At 49.4% G+C, this 25357-nt stretch overlaps 1 protein-coding gene across 4 annotated transcripts in view; it reads right to left on the reverse strand.

The window, feature by feature from the left end:
• MTR (5-methyltetrahydrofolate-homocysteine methyltransferase) overlaps nt 1-25357 on the reverse strand; it is a 130374-nt gene that overhangs the window by 23584 nt on the left and 81433 nt on the right. For 3 of the 4 annotated variants that reach the window (XM_040464945.1, XM_040464943.1, XM_040464942.1), the window contains 9 exons: nt 22079-22160; nt 16793-16891; nt 15679-15754; nt 12551-12706; nt 11101-11297; nt 8516-8716; nt 7760-7952; nt 6388-6500; nt 5878-5960 (listed from right to left, as the gene is read on the reverse strand). In XM_040464945.1, coding sequence (XP_040320879.1) covers nt 5878-5960; nt 6388-6500; nt 7760-7952; nt 8516-8716; nt 11101-11297; nt 12551-12706; nt 15679-15754; nt 16793-16891; nt 22079-22160 — 1200 coding nt within the window. Of the gene's footprint in view, nt 1-1439; nt 5961-6387; nt 6501-7759; nt 7953-8515; nt 8717-11100; nt 11298-12550; nt 12707-15678; nt 15755-16792; nt 16892-22078; nt 22161-25357 lie in introns of those variants that run through there. The other variant, XM_040464944.1, reaches the window with a different exon arrangement.

Consider the following 25357-nt stretch of genomic DNA (forward strand, 5'->3'; position numbering starts at 1 on the left):
CATGTCGTTGCAAATGGCAAGATTTCATTATACACATCTTCTTTATTCATCAGTCAATGGAAATCTGGGCTCTTTCCACAATTTGACTACTGTTAATAAGGCTGCATAAACATCGGGGTGCATGTGTCCCTTTGAAATAATATTTTTGTATCCTTTGGGTAAATACCTAGTACTACAATTGGTGAATCATAGGTAATCCTTTTTTTTAACTTTTTGCGGAACCTCCATACTGTTTTCCAGAGTGGCTGCACCAGTTTGCATTCTCACCAACAGTGCAAGAGGGTACCCCTTTTCCCACATCCTTGCCAAACCTGTTGTTTCCTTGTGTTGTTAATTTTAGCCATTCTGACAGGTGTGAGGTGGTATCTCATCATGGTTTTGATCTGTACTTTCCTGATGATGGGTGATGTTCAGCATCTTTTCATGTGTCTATTAGCCATCTGTAGGTCTTCTTTGGAAAAATGTCTATGCATGTCTTCTACCCATTTCTTAGCTGGATGATTTGTCTTTTGGGTGTTGAGTTTCAACAAGTGGTGCTGGGAAAACTGGAGAGCAACATGCAGAAGAATGAAACTGGATCACTTTCTCACACCATATGCAAAAATTAATCCAAAATGGATGAAAGACCTAAATGTGAGGCAGGAAACCATCAAAAGCCTAGAGGAGAACAAAGCAGCAACCTCTTTGACCTCGGCCGGAGCAACTTCTTTAGTAAGAAGTATGTCTCCTGAGGTATGTGGGGGGGGAAAAAAAAAGCAAAACAAACTACTGGGACTTCATCAAAATAAAAAGCATCTGCACAGCAAAGGAAACAATCAACAAAACTAAAAGGCAGCCTATGGAATGGAAGAAGATATTTGCAAATGACATCTCTGATAAAGGGTTAGTATCTAAAATCTATAAACAACTTATCAAACTCAACACCCAATGTTCTTTAAATAACAGAGAGCTTCCTCACCTCCCATTCAATGATCAACCCAACACGGTCCCCCAATGGTCCCTGCAGCCCCTAAAATGCCACAGCTGTGCCTGTGGCTCCTGGTCCTGGAGTCCAGCCCTATCTCGGGTTCCTCACATTCTCCACAAGCTGCCCGTCCACGATTGCAGCCTGAACTCCACCTCCATACCAAAGCCTCCCAATCCTAAGGCCAGTCTTCCTAAATTCCAAAGGCACGCATCGAAGTGCCTGTGTTCAATGTCAAATTTGTTTCCCCCGCCCTCCATCCTGTGCCACAGCAAATGATGCTGCCGTGCACTTGTTCACCAAAGCCCGCCATGGGAAGCCACGCTGGCCCTTGCCCCACGGCACCACTGCGTGCACATAAACCCCCTCCACCCCTGCCTCTGCATGGCTGTTCACTCTGGCCGAAAGGTCCTTCCTTTCTGAAAAAACAGCTTTAACAAATACGCAGTATTATGTAAAAAGTCACCATTCCAGATTTTTATTATTTTGTCTTTATTATTTTATAATACACTTAATACATGCATTAAATACATTTCACAAATATAAAACTGTTACATTATAAAGAATATCACAAACAGCCATTGACTACCATACAACCCAAGAACCAGAATCTGACTAACAACCTGCATCCAGCGATGTGTCCCTCTGAGATCTGCTCGGCTTCCCTCTCTCAGGGTTAATTACTCTGCTGAATTTTGTTTTTTCTTCATTTACAACATAGTTTTACTGTTTACATGTGCTTAGACAATACACTCTTTGGTTTTGCTTGGTTTTGAGCTCAATAAAAATAGCATCATAGCATATATGGTCTCCTGGAGCTTGCTTTTTTTTTTTTTTTTTTGGTAATATTTCCTGAGATTCACTCTGATTGTCAGGTACAGCTGCAGTTCACCTGCTTTCACTAGTGAACAATACCCTTTAGCGTGACTATACCTAGTTTACTTAACCATTCTCCTACAGACAGATGGACGTTCTGGTGTTTTTGGTTATTGACCACCACAAAGGTGTTACTATGAACACTCTTGCACACACCTCCTGGGACAGGTAAGAGTTTGTTGGATCTCCAAGGGGCAGTCCGAGCCATAAGCCAGATCCTAGGGCATGCAAGGGTTCAACTCTGGGAGGCAGAGGTGTTCACGCGCTCACACCATGCGAGCTCTCACAGAACTTCTCTGGCACCCGGTCCTGTCAAGCTCAAGTTCTGCAAATGTTATGGATGCAAAATAGGATCTTGCTGTGGTCTTAATTCGTATTTCCCTGATCTCCATTGCTGTGGAACATCCTTCTACTTATTTATAAGCCATGTGTACTTCCTCTTCTGTCAAATGCCTTTTCCGTCTAATTTTCTGTTGGGTTTGTTTCTTAAATAGGCACCCTCCATATATTCTGCTTGCTAATCCTTTGTCAATTAATTGTATTATAAACACCTCTAGTCAGGACTTGTCTTTTCCCTACTTTAAGTGGTTTATCAGCTTAATGTAAGTCTTTATTTTAAAAAGTTGATAAAATCATCTTCTCTTTTGTGATTAGTCCTTTATGTCTCAGGGGATTCTTTCCTGCCCTAAGGTTTGCTCGTGTAAACGCTATTTTTTTTTTTTTTTTTTTTTGTATTTAAGACCTTAATATATTTGGAATTGGTTGTTAGACAACACATGAGGCAGAAATCAAATTTCGCTCTTTCCATACGGTAGGCACAGCTCTGCGCCACAGATGGAGTCATCCTGCCCGTCTCTTATGCACCCAGCCACCACCGCCTTGTCTCAAAGGTCAACACGCACAAGGGTTATTTTCCAGGCTCCATATTTCACAGCACTGCTCAGCATGCCCATCTCGGCACCACGTACGACAAAACTCACTACCTCGTAAGCTCTGCTTCCCGTTTAGAAGCATCCAGTCATTCTGAGTGCTTTGCTTTTTCCACATAAATTTAAATATCTGCCTGTCCCATGTGACAAAACCGCTACTGTAATTTCTGTTGGAAATGGCATTGAACCTATAGACCAATCTGGAGAGATGTGATACCTATATCGCATTAATATTCCTGTTCACAAACAAAGACGGCTCTTCACTTGTTCCTACCTTGCGTCTTCACCTTTATCCCACAGGTCCCAGATCAGGCCTTCGTCTAAGCATCGCCTTCCTGAGATATCTCTACCACCATCCCCACTAAAGTAGGCTCGGTGTCTTTTGTGTGCTAACTTTTCAGACACCTGCTACAGTCTAAGCCAAAGGCGATTTGGGCTGAGTGTGAGGGCTCTTGCTGGAGCGACAGCACTATTGTTCATGACTGAATCTCACCATTTGTGAGGAGGTGAGACACTCTGGGTCTGAGGTGTCTGTATGCCCTCCTGGAAGGGGCTGTGGGATGTATGCTGTGCTCCGCAGGACAAGCTTAGATGGAGACATTGAGTCCGTGAGATCGTCCACTGAAACTATACCGGCGAAGAAGGTCGCCGATGACTGGCCCTTGAGGACATCAGGGTCTAAATGGGCAGAGGAAGAAAAACTAGGAAAATGGCTGAGAAGTGATCAGGGACACAGAAGGAGAATCAGAGAGTGGTGTCAAGGGGGGAAGCAGGGAAAGGAGGGTGTTGAAGGAAGTGGTCTGTATTGTTCAAGCCCACAGGGATGAGAATCACTGGGAAGGCCACTGGGTCTGACCCGAGAGGTCACTGATGCCAGGAGAGGCAGGTAAAAACCTAACCTCACTGGATTCAGGAGAGAAGCGGGGAGAAGGTAGGAGACACCATATGTCGAACGCATACCAGAGAGAACCAGAAAGAAGGCGGACTACTCTCTATGTGAAGTCAACCATAAATGTAGACAGGATGTCGGAGAATATCTCAAAGGAGGAAGTGGGGTTTCATAAACCTGCTCTCAACCACCACCTGACAAACCAGACTCCTCAGTGCAGCAGAGAGAGGGGAAGATTCCAAGCAAGGGCCTCTTTAGAGGGAAAAATAAGGTGGGATCCTCAGTGAAATGACGACGCCCACAGATGGTGACAAGAGGTTCTGGACATGCAGGCACCGACACGGAAAAGACCCCGCATTCAGAACGGCCACCTCCCTGCCTTCGAAGTCGCCTGACATTTATGAAGGGAGGGGTTTTCAACTTGTAGCTTATATTCTTTCACGAACCTACAGGCACTCGAACTCGCACCAATTGTTTCTGTCTCAAGAAAAAAGGCATCCGTCATGGGATTATATAAACAGTACATTTAAGGAAGCCATTCTAAGGGCAGTCAGTTAAGCGTCTTTCAGCTTGGGTCACGCTCTTGGCCTTCCTCACTCACACTCGCTCACCCTCTCTCTCTCGAAATAAATAAATAAACTTAACTACAACAACAACAAAAAAGGAAGCCATTCTACCACATAACAAGCTGAGGGAAGAGATGGCAAATATTGAATGAAATCAGGAGACTTAACAACTGTAACTCTGACAAAATACACTCAACTACCCGGAGGAGGTCTTCTTTCTCACAGAAGAATGTACCAAGAATGACACACCTGCTATGGAACCGAAAGTAAGTCCTCCAGCTAAGTGCCTGGGGAAACTGAGTCCCATGCTCACTCAAGAGACCAAGTGCACGTAAAGTCCATGGCTTTTTTTCCCTCGTGGGCCCGGGACGGCTGATAGGGGGGCGGCTCTGTGCGTCCGCGTGTGCACGCTGCACATGCATGGGGGTCTCGTTTCCTACGGTTCCCCCTTCACCTCCAAGGTCCTTGAATGCACTTCTGACGGAGCTGCTTTGGGAAGTGGGGCTGGCTCACCCCCCGAGAGCGAGGGAGGTGGCCGTCACACAGAAAATGGGTACCAAGGTTCACGGGACCTGGGAGGCAGGCTCTCTGTCCCAGCCGCAGTGTAAACGGGGTTCTAATCCCAGAAAGGGCCTCTCGTGCAGTCAGCAACGCCATCACCACCCGCACTCCCCAGTGTCTTTCCACCTCCATCAATCTGCCACCCTTTCCAGGAGGACTCACTGTGTGCCGAGCTCGGGGCACTACCCCCTGAACCCTACAGAGGCTACCGTTCAGCAAGCAGCCCTGGGGGGCCAGGTCTACACTGCAGGAACCTGCAGCTGGGTTAGTGCAGACAGACTGAGTGGGATCACAATGCTCTTCACCCATCCAACTCCACCCAGGACGCCTTGGCCAGGAAGCCTGCTCCGCTCCAGAAAACAGCTCTGAGATGTTAGGACCCTCAGCAGCCCCGCTCTCTCCCTATCTCCTCTTCCCCCTCGGGGCAAGGGAATGAGGAATTAGAAGACGGAAATGGTAGGAGAACCCACCATATTTGGCCACAGAGGGGCAAACGGCTAGTCAACGGCCTCCTGCCAAGGGGACTCTGCACCCACGGTAATCACGACTTTCGAAGATGGGGTCTTCCTGATAGAGCACAGGGTCGCACTCCGTTCCCTGTCAGTTCATCGCTGCACCCTTCTAGATTAAAACACCCCACTTCACACAGCGTGATTTTGCCCCGGGGTCACATTCTTCTATACATTTCTCTATTCAGCTAAGCTTCAGGCTCTTTTCTAAGAGAGCAAGAGAAAGAAAAAAATAAGAGGCCTTCTCAACCCAAAGTAAAAATGAAACAAGCAAACTGCCTTGCTTTGAAATGCAAAAGACCTCTATCTCCAGCTTATCCTTGTCCCTGAAAGACCAGGGACACCAGCTTACTGCTCCTCAGTCAAGGTCTCCGGAAAAGACCCTGGTTTCCCAAGGACACAGGAAGGCCCTGATCCTCCACACGGTCCCACCTGTCAATCTTCCGAACCCTGAGGCAGAGCAAATGTCACAGGACAGAGACCTGAGACCCGCTTGTCTGTTGCTACTGTTGTTTTTAAAGGCACTCTAGATTGTATTTCCTTGAGGATCAAGTGCAAAAAAGGATTTTTAAATAGAAGTTACTCTGTATCGTATCCCAAGATGGGTCCCAGCCATTTCTCAACGTCAGCCACAGACATGTTCTTCCTCAAAGCATAATCCTCAATCTGCAAAAGATTAAAAGCAGCGTATCAAACCACAACAATAAGACCTTCTGAAGTGAAGTTTCCAGGGGATTTGCCAAGAAACATTAAATGCCTTCCACTTCTTGTCTTAATAGGGGATGGAGATCCATCTGTTCACCGAGTCGCCTTATTCTCTGGGCAGAAAACAACATGCAGTGCATATGTGGTGCTTGGAGGCTGGCTGGACTGTGGGTATGAGTGCTGGGCGTGGGGGTGTCTATGTGTAAGTGGGAGGGCGAGAATCGGGGTAATGGGCTGAAACAATTTAAGACGTTGACTGGAGTAAATTTCGTCGCACTTTCTCCCCTTAGTATTCTCATTCCCACGTGAAAGAAAACCAGTTCCACAGTTCCATTTAAAACAGGACCGGCATCTAGGGAAGCCATACACAATGGAACAGCTAACTCACCTGGTCCTTGGAAATTTTCCCCACTGCAAAGTATTTGGACTTCAAATTGGAGAAGTAGAGGCCAGATACTGCTGAAGCAGGTGTCATCGCTAAAGATTCTGTTAACCTGATGCCTAGAGAGAGCAATGTGGGAAACACGGTCACTGCCTCAGTGCCCCGTGCAAGCTATCAGCCATTCTTGCTGAACACGTGAATGGAAGTGAGCTCATGCCTTCCAGGGGGACACATGACACAGCATGAAAGATGTGGCAATTCCTGCCAAGTGGATGTACCCCGCCCCCCCAATCTTCCAGGATCGACTACAGAGGCCTCTGTCTGCTCCTCCACCTGGGCTCCCAGACGAGGAGCCCCAACCCCACGAGGAAAGCTCCATCTGAACCCCAGGCTCCTGGACAGCCACACGCTGAGAATGAGCCCACGGCAGGACTCAGAAGAGACGCTTCCTAGGAGCTGGGAACTCCGGGGGAACACCAGGGCTGTCCACGTCCTCTAAGCCATGCATCTCACGGACGGGGAACAGAGCGGCAGAGGGGAAATGCTCTGCCAGAGATCAGCGGGGAGCTGATGGCAGGGAAGGACTCAAATCCATATGTTATGGCTCCGGGAGTCCATGCCATTCCTGCCAATCCACATCCAAATGCCTCCGTCCCTCACCTAAACCTACGTTCCTGTCACTTCATCGGCACTGATGGCATGCTTCTGATTACTGATTAATTCCACTGAAACTGTGAATTGTGTCAATAAAGAGTGAAAGCCAAGAGAGGAAAGGGCTGAGCGGCGAGTCGGGCCTGATGCAAGACCAGTGTCCAGAGACACAGTCTGTGAGCGATGAGGTGGGGTGGACTATGGTACTAAAGGTCACGAAGGTCGCTACTGGAGATAACAACAGTGACAGTCCTGTGACAGGAAACAGGGCAGGAGGGATGCGGGGGGAGTATGACGAGCTAAATTCTCTGTCCTCGGTGGAGAGAAAGCAACTGAAAGTGATCGACCTAAAGATGGGGGAGCGGGGCGCCTGGGTGGCTCAGTCGATTGAGTGTCTGACTTCAGCTCAGGTCATAATCTCATAGTTCATGGGTTTGGGCCCCATGCTGGGCTCTGTGCTGACAGCCTGGAGCCTGCTGCGGATTCTGTGTCTCCTCTCTCTCTGTCCCTCCCCAACTTGTTCTCTCTCTCTCTGTCTTTCAAAAATAAATATTAAAAAAATGTTTAAAGACTGTGGCATAATGATATGGACGTAAAATACTATGACACACAGCTGGAAATGAGAAAGGACGGGGTTCTTTGTTTCCAGATTTGTGCGTCACGGGGGTGACCGCACACCCGTGTCCTTGACGGGGAGGGACGGCGCTCGCTAGCTCCAGGCACGTACCCGTGCAGCGCTCCACGTTGGCCAGTTTCCACATGGTGAGCTTCTCGGTGTGGTCGGGCTGGCTGGGGTAGCCAGGAGCCGGGCGGATGCCCTCGTAGCGCAGCCTGCGCAGGTCGGCGGCGTCCAGCTGCTCGTGGCTGTGGTAGGCCCACAGCTCCCGGCGGACCCTCTCGTGGAGCTCCTCCGCAAAGGCCTGCAGCCAGGGAGAGGCGTGCTTGGGTGGAGGCGGGGGACCCCCACGTCAGTACCCCCCGGTGCCCCCCCTCCCCCTCCCCCCACCCCCTGCACCGCCACCAGGACGGAGCAGGCAAGAGCAGACAGGCTGGGCTCTCGGCTCGCCTGTCGTTTCACTGGCTGCTCTGTGGCCGGCCTTGGCCTCAGCCTGGGCTCTGACGTATCATATTCAACGGTCCAAGGACTCCAGGCCCTTGAACTGAAACACTTCCCTGATGGTCTACAGCGGACAGGGGCCACGAGGAGAAGCCAGTTACTGCTTCCAGGTCCTCCGCTGTCAGCCTCGGGAAGAGGAGGGGACCTCTGCATGGCTCAGGTGACCCCACCACGCACAGGAAGATGGGGAAGCCACAGAGGATGCCAACGTGACAGCGAGGGGCCCTGACACAGGAAGCGGTTTTGAATCTTTCAGGCTCCTCGGGAGAGACAAGAACCGCAGCAAAGAGGTCACAGGTCCGAGGACAGCTACAAACGACGGCACGGAACTGGGGCTCCCCACCCCGCCCAGTGCTGTGGCGCTACCTCGGCCAGCCGGTCTCCCAGGGCCTTGACCATGATGCTGCTGTAGTCATCACAGTCCCGCTCATAGGCCCTGCTCAGCTCCTCCACCCCGAAGCAGGCAACGGCGAACAGGCCCAGGTAGTCGCGGACGCCCGAGTGCAGCGGCGCGATGAAGTCCGAGAGGCAGTAGTAGGGGTCTGTGCTGGCGGCGTCCTTCTCGGCCTGAAAAGCAACCAGCGGCCAGATGGGTGATTAGCACGGGACAGCAGTCTGGTCTCTGCAGATGGCCCTAAGCTTCAAACAGGGGTGTCTGTCTTGTTCACGGTTACACCCCCAGCACTTAGAACAGGGCATGATACAAAGTGAGTATTCGACAAATAGTTGTTGAATAAACAAATGAAATTAGATTTTGAAAAAGCACAAGACAGGACATGACATACGGTCAAGAAACCACTGAATCTGCTCACTCACACGTGGACCTAACATTTCCCGAATGCCTCCAGGCACCGTGCTAGAAACTGGAACCTCAAGCATTCATATCAGAAAAAATTTCCCCACAAGTGTTTCCAATTCCAGATCAACACTAGATCCTGAAGCGGCATCCAAAAGGGACCCACCAAATGCACAAGCCTCTACTTCACGTTGACGGACGCAGCTCGACAAGCTCCCGGCCACCGTGGCAGTGGCTCAGGAGATGGCCGAGGACGCACCTGGGCCAGCCTGGAACCAAACTGAGCACTGAGCCGGACCGGCTTCTGAGAGTCTCGCCTCTCACCCCACTGACAAATCAGGTCTCAAACACATTTCACAATCCACAAATACTTACGGAGAAGGTAAACAATGAAACTGCTATTTACTGAGTGCTCACTACACTCCTGGCTGGTGCTTTACAGGAATTCACTGATTTAAGGCTGTCAACAACCATGTGAAGGAAATACGTGATGCCACCAGCTCCATTTCACAGCCAGGAAGCTGAGGCAGACAGAGCGTGACCGGTAGCCCAGGGTCAGACGGCGGCAGGTGTGGGGTCCGGCACCGCACTGTATACCCCTGACTGCCGTAGGGCACAGGACCAGTCAGGGACTCGGTGGGCGGCACCAGAAGCTACAGGGCTCACTTGCTTGCTGGCCCTGGAAACAAGCACAGCTTCACCGACGCTGGGCAGGAAGTGGTTAAACGGTTGCCGGCCAGAAGGTGTTTGATAACAGCCTGTGGAAATGTCACCAAGCTCGGGGATGGGGACGGCTATGCGGGGAGAAGCGGCTTTCCAGCTGTACATTCTCTGCTAACAAAAGCCAGAGGGAGACACAAAGCTTCCCGGCCCCACAAGGGGAGACAGGTCATAGAGCCCCACAGCACTTAAGAGACAGCTACCAGAGCCACTGAGACAGAAGACTCCCAGAGCAGCCAGAATCTTCTGGAGCACTGGAAGAAAGAGCTATCGGAATGGGTACTAAATGCACATTGAGAAGTCATTACATTAAACGCCCTGACACAGCCTGCCTGGTTAGGACATGAATGGTTGGACGTAACAAGAGATCAGAGGACACAGGACCTGAAGGATGAGAAACTGGGCGGAGGCCTTCAAGCCGAATCACACCCGAGAAAGCCAAGCGACCAGCTCCCTAGTGAGCAGGGGCGGGAACGTGGAGCCTGCTGCCTTGTGGCCTATGGTGTCGGCACCCCGTGCACACAGGAATGGTACAGCTGCCTTTGGTGATCCTATCATGGCATCATTTCACGTCCCGAGTTTAAGAAGCCCTTCAGATGTGGTGACCGTCAAAACACTATCGTTATGAGACACATCGCGGTGATGATTAAAAGCAGTAACAATGCTCTGCTTCTGAATGACCCGAAACGGTAGTGACACAGGGTAATTCACCGCAACCCTTTGTTAACGACCCTGGTGCCTCCTGGTTCCAATTCTGGATGGGGACAACTGTATTTTGTAGCAGCTACGGGACACGCACAGGACATCTGTACTGTCACAGGGTGAGCATGAGAGGCGGCCGTGCCGAGGGAAGCCAGTGCGCACAGGCCGGGTTCACGCTCTGGATGCTAAGCATTTAGCTCCATCCCATCGGCCTCCGTTCCTGCCCCTGCAGGATGGAGATGTGGACTGCCCGCAGCAAGGCAGGGGGGGGGATGCGGACTGCCCACAGCAAGACCGTGTGGATGTGAAACACGATGGTCCGTCCAGCACCTCTAGAGCACCTGGCACCGCCCAGACATGCAGCAAATGTTTGTCCCCACCCGTCTTCCCCTTCAGAAAGGGAGCCCCCAGCCTGTTTTAAATAACACACATGCCTACAAACCCAGGTTTTGGAACAAGATGTGTGCCTATGTGTGACGACCGAGGCAACGGCTGTGTTTCTCACACATGAGTCCCGCCGGTGCCCGAGGGGCCAGCCTCTCTACCCACACTGGCTGCTTCTCTCCATCGTCCTCACAAACACCTTGGCCTCGGGCCTGTGCATGGTCATTTGAGGGGGAGCTGGAGCAGCCCTGTCATTTGCACAAAGCTCAGACTTATTTAATTCTTATTTACGCTTTTTCAGTGCTTCCACCAAAGCAGCAGCAGCGGGGTGGTCAGTGCGGCTCCGTACCTGCTGCCTGAGCCCGTGGAAGGTGGCGATGGGCTCTGCAGCCTGGGGCTCTGCACCCTCCGCGTACAGGTGGATGTCGTCTCCCACGCTCTGCGCTGGCCAGAACCCAACCACGCCCCTGGCTCGGAGCTTCTTTTGGCCAATCAGCGCCATCAGCATGGTTTGGGCATCATCATAGACTTTTCTGGCCTCTTCACCTATTAGGAAGACACCGTTAAGAATTCACCTAAAAGTGCCAATGATCGTCAGCGAAAACCACTTCTTTCTAAAGCCACCACCCCTCCTGAGCCATCGTCTCTCGTCACCCTCCTTTCCCCTCAAATACTGCACTGCTGCCTGTGAGGATCAAGACTTAAGGGGAGCGGCGGGGCGCTGGTGGCTCCTGCTGACCACATGCCCCGCCTGTCTCCCCAGCACAAACCACTGACATGCCTCCAGGCGGCAAGAGGCAGAGAGCCTAGCGTGTGGCTCCCAGCACAGTCGCCAGACAGGGCAGCCCAGACCCTTCCTCGCCGACCTTGCTCGTGTGCCCATCACCCCACCGACCTCCCAGGGGCCTCTGGGGATGTGGGACAGGCTGCAGAGGCAAGTGTGGCCCAGGCCCTCTTAAGTGGCTTCAGCACCACACACGGGCAGCCCCAGCTCAGGGGCCTCCCACAGGTTGTCCCCCGTACAGTGGGGACTGCCCTGACCCCACACTTCCAGGAGGCCACCTGCCACCTTGCTCTCATCGGGCTCTTTCCTGATCCTTTGACTGGCTTGGCACCGTGAACCCAGGCCTTTGGGGGCAGGTTCTAGGGGTGGGGCTACAACTCCACTCACCCCCACTTCTCTTGCTGATCGCCCCAAATCCCCTCCCCTGACCAGTGCTCCAGCGCAAGGGACTCCTGGCATTTCCCCAAATGGGCACCTGTGACTGTGCCTTTCCGTCCTGTCTCCTCTGCCTGGGACGTCCTCTTCTCTGGTGCTGTCTCACATCCCCAGTCCCAGCCTCAGTAACTCCCATGTGCTCTTCCAAAAGCAGTTCAAACACCACCTCCCCCAGGAAGCTTCCCCAGACCTCTCAGTCTGTCTCATCTTGGGTCCACAGAAGCCCTGGGCTCAGCCCCACGGCAGGAGCTCGGCATGCCACGTGGGAACCGCCCATCGCCGTTGGCTATGCCAGCTACTGGCCACATCCCAGAAGGCAGGGGTGTGTTTATTCCCAGGGCCCAACAAAGAGCCTGGCTTATTAAAGAAGAGATCAATGAAATGCCAACCACAGTCCATAAAGACCCATCTAGCAGCTTCAAGCCACCGAAGAGGTAAACAACACCCCACACGTTAGACCACAACGAGAAACCATCTCCCACAGCATCTGAACTCTCGGCTCTCCACCTGTTCTCCCCTTCAAAGTCCCAACACTGTGTCTCGAGTATCAGTGCAGAAAGGAAGGGTCTGCTGAACGAACCTACAGTTTTGTCCTTAAATATCTTGGGAAAGTTCCGATTCGGGTACTTGCCACGGAGCTGCCAGACATCAAAGAAAGGCTTCCAGTCGATGTAGGCCACCAGCTTCCACAGATCGTAGTCTTCAAAGACCCGAGTCCCAAGAAACGTGGGCTTCACTGTAAAAGTGAAGTAGTGATGTCACACGGATGCCGCAGCCTGCGGCTAAGCGCCTAACGCGCACGGCAGGGGTCTGTGCCATGCTTCCTGGGCCAGCTCTGTACTGCTCCGGGGGCCCCACGCTCTCTCCCCCCGCAGTCACTCACAGGAGCTGCTTTACAAGGAGGGGAACTGTAAATTCTGCAGTAAATCTTAAATAAAACTACCCTTCCCAGACAGCTGTCTACACTGGCCCTTAAAAATTCCTCCCTCTGCCCTTTGGTCAAAGAGAAAAGACTTGGGTTTCTCTTCACTTGTACAGATGGAGACAACACTAAAGTAAATGCCACTGTAGAGAGACACATAAGGTAAACCACTTACCAGAGGTGTGAAAACAAGAATCAGCAATCTCTACTTCCCACTGATACATATGTATATGGGCAAAGTATAAGGACATGCACAGAAACAAGGCATCAAATTCAGGATTGTACAGGGGAGGGAGGGGCACACAAGCAGCTTCAACCACTTATGTACTGGTTTTTTTAATGTTTATTTTTGAGAAATAGAGAGCACACGAGCAAGAGAGAGGCAGAGAGAGAGGGAGACAGAGGATCGAAGCAGGCTCCACACGGTCAGTGCAGAGCCCCACATGGGGCTCGAACCCATGAACCGTGAAACCATGACCTGAGCTGAAATCAAGAGTTGACCCTTAACCAACTGAGCCGCCCAGGCGCCCTGGCATTGCTTTGTTTTTAAAATGGGCACCAGGTTATTTCTGAGGTGGCTGGCAGTATTCGTGGATGTTCGACATATTGTGCTTCACACCCCGTGAGTGTAAAACAGGACCCGAGTTAAATAATGATGAGGAATGAAGAAGAGCGGCACGCCGGCACCCTGCCTGCAGCGGGGTCAGCGGGGTCGGGCCAGAGTCGGAAGTGATGCCCACACACGAGCTTCCTGGCCCTCAGTTTCCTGGTCTGTAAATAGGGTCAGACAACTTACACCATCCTGCCCATCTCAGGTGCTTGGGACCGAAGTCCCAAGAGCACTTTTGTCTCGTCAGATAGTAAGAGGCGAACGTGAGGCAGGAGTACAGGAAAAGCGCGAGCTGCTGCTGAGTCTTGCCTGGAAATCGCTATCTTTTCACACATGTTCGCAGTAGCTCTTTCTCATTTGTTCCTGGTCGTGTTTTTACTATTGAGAATAATCACTTCTTCATCATATTCCAGTATGTTGCTTCGTTTGACAGATAAAAGAAACTACAGATTTCCTCCTGATGAATGTCTCCTCTTGCCTAGAAAGGCAGGGAGAAATGCCCTGTCACAGTCACTGAGGGATGTCAGTCTTGAATTTTACCGCCAACGACCTTGAGGGAACCCTTCTGTCTCCCTTTCCTGACTTCCTGCAACTAGTCTAAGACTGGGGTGTCCTCAAAAACACTTCTGAGGGCTGTACGTCAGCGCCTCGATCTTCTCAAGCAGCAGGTCCAGAGCCTCGCAGAGGCCCTGCACTGGGGACGAGTGGCCATTCGACTGCTGCCTGGCACCGTGGGCCTTCAGAGGAATGTCCCCACTGAACCGTGTCTGGATGTTTGACTTGGTTAAAATGGACTTCCCTTATTAGACTTTTCTAATTTCACAGTGAAAGGTAAAGAGAAAATAATAGACTATATAGTTATTTACATTTTTCGAAGGTTTATCTTTTCTTATCCTTACAACCTTTCACAGGGTGACTCCTTCTTACACATCAGGTCGAACATGGATACAGGATGCTCAAGGTCAGTGATTTGCAGCTGGGAGGCAAACTGGGGTGAGAACCAGGCCTCCTGACTCCTGACGTGGCATTCCTCCTACTAAACCACAGCGGGCTCGGCAGGACTGAAATCAGAACCGAGCTCACCTACATTTCCAATTTAATGCTCTCAAGTCAGCCAAGGAGCCGCGGAACACAGATGTTGTGAGCAAGGAGAGCGGATCTGAGGTATTACCTTGGAGATACAGATTCAGTGAATACAACCCCTGTTCACCCTGTCTGGGCTGTGCGTGTGTATCTCATGCCTCTCTGAGCGTGTCAAACATCTTCCATATTTTACTCCCTCGTGAACACCTCTATCAGGCAAGAGAGCTGGCTAGAAATAAGGGGAAAAAAAAAACAAATAAAAGAAACAGAAAGAGGGAAGCATTCAGAGAGGGAATGGGAGAGAGCAAACAAGAAACAGGAGCTCCAGCTTAGCCGGAATGTTCTAAAGGTCTGTTCAGTGTGAGGGCATCTTCAATCTCAGAACTACACATCGGCCCTGGGGCCTGGCCTGTGACCCAGGCCACTCAGTGACTATACCACCCAGAACCTGCGTCAGGCTTGGGGGGCGGGGGGGGGAGGGGTGGTGGTGGAAATTGAGCACAGCACAGAGGAGGGAGTGTGGGTTAGAAGGGGCAGACCTGGGGCGCCTGGGTGGCGCAGTCGGTTAAGCGTCCGACTTCAACCAGGTCACGATCTCACGGTCTGTGAGTTCGAGCCCTGCGTCGGGCTCTGGGCTGATGGCTCAGAGCCTGGAGCCTGTTTCCAATTCTGTGTCTCCCTCTCTCTCTGCCCCTCGCCCGTTCATGCTCTGTCTCTCTCTGTCCCAAAAATAAATAAACGTTGAAAAAAAATTAAAAAAAAAAAAAAAAGAAGGGGCAGACCAGGGATAGAACCCAATAACCTTTCGGGCTCTTACCCGAAATTCGGGGTTTTCACATTTAAGCGGGGATAACAGCACATTCACTACGGGGTTGTGTCAAGCACTCAGACACTCCAAGTGGTCTCAGGACATAGTTTGGTCCTCCATAAATGGTACTTGTTTCCTTTCATGTTCAATCATCAATGTCCTTCATCACCATTATTAGACACGATAAAGCATCTCCAGCTGCCTGATTCCCAGACAGCTGAACGCAAACGTCTCTCCAGTCACATTATCACCCACAGCCTTTCTCCAACTGACAGTCAAACAGACCTGGGGGAGCCTCCGACAGCCAGTCCATATGGAAACCGTTTTTTCTAGCCTGACTTAACGTTAAGTATCTTCTCTCCTAGGAAAAAAGAGAAGTTATTTAGTCAGAGACTCTTAGTTTTTCAGCTGCTACTATGAAAGTATGTCTGAAAAGCTAGTACATGAGTTTTATTTAAAAAAGGAAAAGGGGAAAAAAAAACCCACAAATGCTTTCATTAATGAAAATTCATATCCTGAAAAGTTCTTCCTTTTCCACCCAATATGAGGGCTTCACATCAGCACCAGAACAATGGAGAGTAAAGATTCAATAAATATCCATTAAATATTGATAGGTGGATACAAAGCTGACCCGTGCCCTTCTCAGAGCGGTGTCCTGCCGGTGCTTCTAGAATACCTGAGGCCAGGCTTATCTGGCCTGCCGTTGACCGCCCCCTGGACCAGAGGGCAAAACTAAGAAATTTTCAACTGTGAGCAAACCTAAAAGGCGGAACGCCAGCCACAGTATCTTGGGCTGGTCACCATCTCACAAACACCTCTTTTCTTCCTGCTGTTTGTTGTCTCATTTCGCTTGCCTCGCCACCCCCCAAATGCACCCCTCTACGCAGGGAGAAATATTCCAGTGACTTCTAAAGAGTGATTATGCCTCCTTTCCAAGGAACCCCTGAAGCTTATCTAGAGAAGGGCAGTTGTTGAGACAGTGCTCTGCACAGTCCGTGCTGGGCGGTCAGGGAGAGAGGCGGACAACGGTCCCCTCTAATGTCATTTTCTTCCATTATTTCAAGAACAAGGATCCGTGGGAGTCAATTTCTATATGCTGCTTCACTTCCCGTTCTCCCGCTGCACTTGTTTCATTCATTCTCACAGCTCTGCTGTCTAGCACAGCACCTAACACCTACTGTGTACCCAATCAATGTTTGGTGGAATAGATGAAATTAATTTTAGTATAACCCCAAGTTATCAGGAACTTAGACACCAGAGAATTCTGATCTGAACATGAAAACAAGGCTTCTCTAAAATGATGCTAAACCTGTTGCCCTCCTTTAAACAATGAAGTCACGTTTTAAAAAAAAATGCAGGATCGGTTTAATACCCAAACTAGCAGGTATTCGTCACTTACCCTGAGAGACTCGTAATGGTCCTGTCTGATCTCTTCATATTCTTCTAAGATCTCCTCAAAATATTCATCCTTGAGATTCTCATCTAATAGCTGAGAGCACTGAAAACGCAAGATCAAAGTTCAAGAACCACAGAGGAGCAAAAGGAGATAAATAAAATATGGACAACACTGGTCAGTGCTGGCGACACCTCCTTCAGGAAGCTTCCCTGGTCAACGTCATCCCCTCTCCCTTCACCAGCTTCGTGAACTCCTGCCAGGGTATGCAGTTAAGAGCTGCCTCGGAGGACCTAGGATGTCCAAATCTCACACATTCAAAAGAAAGCCCTTCATGGTTCCTGAGAGATAAGCTGTAAGCCCTTGAAATGTCCTGCCTGATGAGACACTTCATCTACATGGAGCCCTGGGCCACCCTGGATGGTCTATGCTAACTAACAACGTGACTAGGGATGAAGGGGGCCCCCTTGTTCATGTTGTATCCGTCTGACCTCTGGAGTAACTAAGGCTCTGGTTACTAAGGTCAGTCAGGTCATTAAAGCACTCCTACGTGACTGACTCCCAACAGAAGCCCTGGACACTAAGGCTCAAGAGAGCCTCCCTGGTTGGCAATGCCCCCGGTACACTCATCACTGGTGGAAGAATTAAGCACTGGCCACGTGACTCCGCTAGGAGAGGACTCCAAGAAGCTGGTGCCTGGTCCTGCTTGGATTCCACCCTTTACATCCTTTGCTGACTCGTGGCCATCTGCCATGATTATAACAGTGTTTCTGAGTTCTGTGAGTCCTTCTGGCAAATCACTGAAGGGGAGCATGGTCTTGGGGACCCACACAGCACACTAGCTAGGCGCCTCTCTTCAGTGTTTCAAAGATACCCGGTTCACGTCTTCATCACTGCATTTACCTCAGGCTTTTAGTGCCTGTCTACGTACCTCCTTGCCTCACTAGAGGACAAACCCTTTGAGGGCAGGGCTGCGCCTTAACCACTCCGTGTCCCTGGTTTCTAGTTCTGTGCCTGGCACGTGCAGGGCGCCTCCTCACTAAACGCTTGCTGAAGGAATGAGGCTAATCTTCACAGTCAACTATGACTGGCTAAGAAAAGAACAGAAACCAGTCATCTGACAAATACGAGGCTACTCGGTACACTGTAAAGCTAGGATCTGCGAAATATTAATTATTTGTGACCAGCATTATCAAGTTGGTGGAAGTAGAGCCAAAACCAAAGCTCAAAAACAAGAAATGGCTGCTCCTGATCACGATCACTTCACGACGAGGCACCGCCCCACCCCTGCGCCTCCAGCTGGACTTCTGCCACCCCGCCCCCCGCCCCCCAACACACACACGAGGGCAGGGAAGCCGAGAACCATGATGTGAAACTGAGCAAGGCAAGCCAGACGATGGCTCAAGGGCCCACCGGCTTTAAGTGTCTATGATTCTGTGTGACTTTTCTAAGCATCTCTACCAGCAATCCGATCCCCGAAGAGTTAGTACAAAGCCAGATGACTTTCTTAAGGAACCTAATCAGAAAAGACCCTTGCGGTGAGCCTAAAAACAGGCTCCTGAATGGTGTTCACACCACAGGGTACCTCCCAGCCTTACATTAACCTCGGCTCAATGGAGTCCCGTTTAGGAAAACCAGCAGAGCTCAATGAAAACAGCAAAGGGATGCCTACTCCACAGCTCCCCAAAGTACACGCAACCAGAGTCTTAAAATATTGTTCAAAATATTGCATTCAGCTAGGTTTTAGACTCTGAGAAGGCAAAAGCCTGCTTTTCTAAACATCCAAAGAACTTAACCATACGCTGCCACAGCGACTATTGGGAAGACGGAACACACCCTGGGGGGCCCCCTGTTCCCAGAGCCAAAGTGACAAGCCAGTCCCTCCATGCCCAGTCTGACTTGCTTGATGGAAACAAGTCCGTGGTCAATTATACAGGCTAATCTTCATGATCTTTCCACCATAAAACCACAGCCCAGTCACGCGTCTTCATGCCAACCATTTGGACACCGCACAGCTTCCCTCTTCCTCCTTTTATTCTTTGTTCTTGGTGACAATAGCAGTGAATGAGAGGGAATAAGTTGAAAATATATTTTATAATTTAGAAAGAACTAAATACTGGCACCTCGTTTATTTAAAAGGAAAGAAGGGGCACCTGGGTGGCTCAATCGGTTGAGCGTCTGACTTTGGCTCAGGTCATGATTTCACGGTGTGTGGGTTCAAGCCCCACATCGGGTTCACTGCTGCACAGCCCCCTTTGGATCCTCGGCCCCCCTCTCTCTGCCCCTCCCCCGCTTGCACTCTTTCAGAAATAAATTAAAAAAAAAAAAAAAGGAAGAAAGGAAAGAAAGCAGGGGCATCCTGAGGTCTAAAGCTCCAACTACCAGGTCGCTGCCATGTTTGGGACTCTTTCAAACACCTGCGCCAGTGACCCAGAGCACAGGCCGCTGGCATGCATCTCGCAGCCGAGCCTGAAGACACGGAACCAACAATCGGCCTAAACAAACTGTACCACTGATCCTGAAAAGCATCACTAGCAACAACCCAAACAACTTACTGTTGGACTTATGTCTGAGTAATTTCAGAAGGTGACCACTTCTCTGGACCCAAGAAGCACTAACCACTGCTGGCGGTCCAGCTGGACGGACCCATAAGGAGCACCAGTGCCCGTGCTCATCTTCTGGCTCTCAGCTCGGCCCTTACTGCTTAGCTCTTCTAGACGGCGAAGGAGGGAACTCAAAATGGAATCCAGAGGCTGGTTCCTCCCAGCCAAAGTCCTCCCCTGATGCAATGCTAGCACCATGTACTTGAAGAGGGCCAAGGGCCTGGTCTCCATATGAGAAATGTTCAGTCATTCATTAGCATTTGAAAATAGCAACAAGCCTTAAAAAGAGGTCCACTGGTTAGTCAACTATGAACTCCATACAAGCTCCTTATGAAGCACAATTCAAATATAAAATACAAAAACTGTCCTGAAACTAACTTGGAGACACCTACTTTATTTACACATTAGTTTACGTCAAGAGTAAATAAAAATGTGACTTTATGATTCCAGTCTGATTTAACCGTATCTTTTTTTTTTCTTTTTTGAGAGAGAGAAAGTGCAAGCAGAGGAGGGGCAGGGGGAAGGAGGGGAGAGAGAAAGCAAGAGAGTGAGAGAGAATATATCTTATTCCAGGCCCAGCTCAGAGCCCAACATGGGGCTGAATCCCACGACCCTGAGATCATGACCTGAGCCGAAATCAAGAGTTGGATGCTCCAGAACAGATGAACATAAGGGAAGGGAAGAAAAATATTATAAAAACAGGGAGAGGGACAAAACATAAGAGACTCTTAAATATGGAGAACAAACAGAGGGTTACTGGAGGGGTTGTGGGAGGGGATGGGCTAATTGGGTAAGGGGCATTAAGGAATCTAATCCTGAAATCATTGTTGCACTCTATGCTAACTAGTTTGGATATAAATTCAAAACAGAAAGAAAAAGAAAAAGGAAAAGGAAAAGGAAAAGGAAAAGGAAAAGGAAAAGGAAAAGGAAAAGAAAAAGAAAAAGAAAAAGAAAAAGAAAAAGAAAAAGAAAAAGAAAAAGAAAAAGAAAAAGAAAAAGAAAACTCTTTCTACAAAAGAAGCATACAGTATTAAAAGTACAGAGTCATGTATATAGAGTGTTTATAAATATTCATAAGGAGGTCAGTAAGATTTGACAGTTCACAGAAGAGGATGCATGAATATTAAATTATTCACGCTAATTATTAAATAATTAAAGTTTATAACAATTTAAAAATAGAAACTAAACAACAATAATTCTCTTAAAAAAAAAAAAAGGCTGGATGCTCAACTGACTCAGCCGCCTGGGAGCCAATGATTGTATTCTTTTTAATAAGAATCACTGAGTATTAATGGGAGCACATTTCGTGCAGCAGAGAGTAAGACCACCGGCCTTCACGCCCTACCCTACCGCTTGATGGACGTGTGGCCTCAAGAGAGGTGCTAACCTCTCTGTGCCTATTTCCTCTACTCTAAACATGGATAATGAGAGTATCTGCTTCATGGAGATTAAATTAAAAATCCATGGAAAGCACTCACCACAGTGTCTGGCACACTATCGATTTTTAATAAAGTTAGCAATTATTGTACAACCTCCATATAAATAAATTCACAGATCTGGAAGAATGTCTTTGGAAAACGGTTCAGGCAATGTGGCCACCTGAGCTTCAGGCTGCACCATGTCACCTGATAGTTTCACAAATCCCGAGACCCTCCTTGGTAACCCTCCTCGCCTACAAATGTGAAGGCTGGACTAGATTAGCGGGTTAGGTTTGTTGTGTTTTTTTAAGTTTTTATTTATTTACATGAGAGAGACAGAGACAGCATGAGTGGGGGAGGGGCAGAGAGAGAATCCCAAGCAGGCTCCACGCTGTCAGCACAGAGCCTGACGTGGGGCTCGAGTTCAAACTGTGAGATCATGACCTGAGCCGAAAGCGAGTCAGATACTCAACCAACCCAGGCGCCCCCATAGACTAGCAATTTTCAAACTGTGCTCTTTCAAGAACTAGGTGTGGGGTGACGGATAGGAGGGGCTGCTCTAACTCATACTGTACTGAGCTTCCAAGTAAGACATCGCTGGAAGACAAGCTTTCTGTCACTAAAACAAACTTGGAAACCACTGGACCACATGGTCGTTCAGATTCCCTCCAGCTATTATGTGCTCTTAGTCAATGAAAATAACGAAACACGTAATGAGAGAGGACATTAGGCTTCAGTGACAGAGAAAAACCTAAAAGACCACTCAGGAAAGTGGTTTATTACATTCACCGAGAAGAAGAATCTATTATTCTGGATTATGAACATCTAGAGAACGTTCTTCTCTCTTTGGGTAGGGCCAACCGGCCCATTCCAGATTAAATGTCTTTCTATCTGGAAACAGGTCGTTTAAAAAATTCCACATTCCTTCTAGCCTTGGCATGGAGTTAAGACAATGTATGTTCACACTTGTAAATATATGTAAGTGGCTGAAATCTCTCTCCCTCTGGGTTGGTGTCGAGGTCACAGGGATCCTGGCAGGGCTTCTCGGTGACTCGGACGCGGTCTCTGAAAGCACAGGACACGCTCACCTGGCCCCCCTCCAGCAATGCAGACGACCACAGTGACACCATCCTAACAAGCCCTCGCACATTCTTTCACATATTTTAGTAGAACTGGACAAAAAAGACCATCTTGGGAAATACCCCTTATTCAGAACACAATCTTTTCCCCTCTCCTCACATAGCAGAAATAACGGAAGGCCCCACACTTACCACCACCACACTCTTGGACGCGTCCAGGACGTGGATGACAGGCGCACTGTATCTCGGAGCTATTTTAACTGCCGTGTGGGTTCTAAAAAGAGGGGTCAGGAAGAAAAACATATCCGTCAGTGCTGACAGCTCCCACATGACCCCCGTTTGGAACCATCAGAGACAACGTGTTTCCACAGGGTGCTTTCCAGAGAACAAACTTCACGTGTCCCTCGTAAAACAAGACTGACTTCCTCCCCACCCTAAGACGGGGAATCCAAGGGGAGAAGACATGGGTCTGTCGGCTCAGGCTACGAGAAATCTGACAAAACACGGAAGACCCTGTCCTCAGCTCTCTGCCCTTGGGAATGAGACCGTGACGCCGCACTCATTATCAGCCTGCCTGAACCGAGGGAGCTCACCAGCCCAGGTGACTGCCCTTGGCTGCCATACAGGTCAGACTGCGTTTCCTCCCCCAAATGAGCTGGGGTGGCAGCCAGGGCGCCCGGGAAACCAGACCCAAGGCGGCAGGCCCAGGACGCACCGGCCACGCTCCTCAGCCCTGACCCCACCTCGCACTTGTAATAAGGGGCCCCGGACCCTGAATAAATTTGGCACGAAGGAACCGAGAGGCATAAGCAGCAACAGTCTTCTACTAACGTCGGCTCGGCCCCAAACCCCTCCTGCCAGACTCGGGAACATCAGCGGTGAGGAACACGCTTCAGTCCTTGAGACGACCTGACTGAAGTACGCGGTAAGCCGTCTCTGGAGACTCAGTCTTACCGCACAGGGTACACACCCGCTCTTTCCTCACAGAACACGGCCCACTACGTGAGGGGTGAGGATGGACCCGCGTGCCCTCCCGACTGCGGTTAAACCAGGGCCCTGAGCACAGGCCGCAGTGCCGCGTCAAGGGCGGCAGCCATACTTCCCCCAGGATGGGCAGGGAGGGGGCCATCCCTGCCGGTCTTTGCTGGACCCACGTCCGCCCCCAAGGCAGCTCCTCCCCGCATCAGATGCTTTCACATTCTCCCCCTCGGCCCAAATGCATTTCGTTTGGGAAGAATGTCCAGACTATGCTACTATGTGGGGAAACAACAAAATAGCAAACAGTACGTTTGTGTTTTAAAAACCACACTACCACCCTCAACCCACCCTAACCCTCCAACCTTACATAGGAGTTTCCATACATTTAGCAAAAACCAGATACACATCAGATGTCAACACTGGTTACACAGCGGCTGGAGGTGGAACGGAGGACGGGAAGGGAGAGAATAAATTTTACTTTACGTTCCTCTGAAGTGTCTGACATGTTCTAATAGTAAGTGTGGACTACTGAGGAAATTTTTAAAACCAAGAGGATATGAGAAGACTGATGTATGTGTGTGTTTTTAATAGACTTCTGAGGGATGACTAAAAATTCATTTGCAGTGAGACAGACAAGACTGACATTTCACCTGTCCCCTTTGTGCAAGTATCTCCACACACGGACAGGAAGCAGGGGACAGAAGCCGGAAGTCACAGGAAGTGAGCCATCAAATGGAAGTGCAGGCTTAAGCCACTGAGTGCAAGAGACTCTTCCAGAGTCGGGCGTTGGGGCGCAGAGCAGCAGGGAGAACCAGACCGTGGTCCTGAAGCAGCCACGCCAACTCCACTGCGTCCTGAGGATGTGTTTTGTGTCCGCTGCGTGCCCAGGGACCAAAGATTTGAAAATATCTTTGGTATTCTACAAAGGGAAGATTTTCTTTTTTTTTAAGTTTTTTTTTTTAACGTTTATTTATTTTTGAGACAGAGAGAGAGCATGAATGGGGGAGGGTCAGAGAGAGAGGGAGACACAGAATCTGAAACAGGCTCCAGGCTCTGAGCTGTCAGCACAGAGCCCGACGCAGGGCTCGAACTCATGGACCTGAGACAAAGTCGAACGCTTAACCTACTGAGCTGCCCAGGCACCCCAGGGGTAGATTTTCAAATAGTAGGAATACTTTTGTTTTTTTTTTTTTTTTTCATTTAAAAAAAATTGTTTTTTAATGTTTATTTTTGAGAGAGAGAGAGCACACACGCAAGCAGGAGATGGGCAGAGAGAGGGAGACACGGAATCTGAAACAGGCTCCAAGCTCTGAGCTGTCAGCACAGAGCCCGATGTAGGGATCGAACCCACAAACCGCAAGATCATGACCTGCGCTGAAGTCAGATGCTCAACTGACTGAGCCACCCAGGCGCCCCAGGAAATTTTAAAGAAGAAACTGCTTCCAGTTTGACAACAGAATATAAGTGAGACTATGTTTGCTTCCTCTTCTTTAGGTGGTCAGTTCTTCAAGCACACAAATGTACCTCAATGTATATTCTGCATGGAGTTCCTCTAGGAAACACTAAGCCTAATGTGACTTAGTTGACATTTCTCTTAAAGAGAACCAGTATAGTTTTAAACCTTCAAGTCAACATAATTAGTATTTATTAAGCATCCAAGCGTTCTCTGTGCAATTCCGGCCATTCTCACACTGGTGATCTCTGGACAAGGGTACCAAGAAGAAACTGATGGGTTCCACTTTTTAAAAACACTACCACCACCACATAAAAGCAAAGTGTTGCTTTCCAGCATAAAAAAATGACAAAGCCGAATGAGGACAGCCATTAAATCTGTGCTTGCTTGGCCATCAAGAGTACTTCTGGTTTCCTTATAAAACGGTATGATATTGATTCTACTTTCTCCTAAGCTTCCATTTATGCGGCCCTCTCCAGATGGAGGCAGACTTCTGTCTGAAGTCTGAAAAGATATATAATGTTGGAATTCCTCCTTCCCTCCTACAAACCAACAACACGGGGCTAGCCCCCTGAGGCTCAGTCTCAAATCTGGCTCTGCTAAGTCACTCACCAATGCCGGGGACCCAGTTAGTCGCCTCCCATACTTGCCAAATGGGCATGAAAGGGTTAACTTTAGAAGGTCTTTTTGAAAAGCACTGAAAAAGAACCAGTACTCCAAGCATTTATTTCATGCCTTATCCTTCCAGAATTAAAATGTTTTACCTAAATGCAGCATCACACACACACACACACACACACACACACAAATAAATAAGAAATAAAACCTTAGAATTTGGTGAGAAAAACGAGAGAGGAAATAAAGGCACGAACACTGAGCAGTGGGTCAGACGCAGAAGTCGGGTCCCTGAAATCCTACACCCAGGCCTGAGCTTCGAACTTCCCTGCAGCCAACTCAAAGAGGAAAACAGTACAGTTATATCACTCAGCATCTTCCCTCCTAACAATTAAAAAATATTTAAGTTCGGAAAATTACCTCTA

This window comes from Herpailurus yagouaroundi, unplaced genomic scaffold (genome assembly GCF_014898765.1).
Source record: "Herpailurus yagouaroundi ecotype Mexico unplaced genomic scaffold, PumYag 530, whole genome shotgun sequence".
Taxonomy (NCBI): Eukaryota; Metazoa; Chordata; class Mammalia; order Carnivora; family Felidae; genus Herpailurus; species Herpailurus yagouaroundi.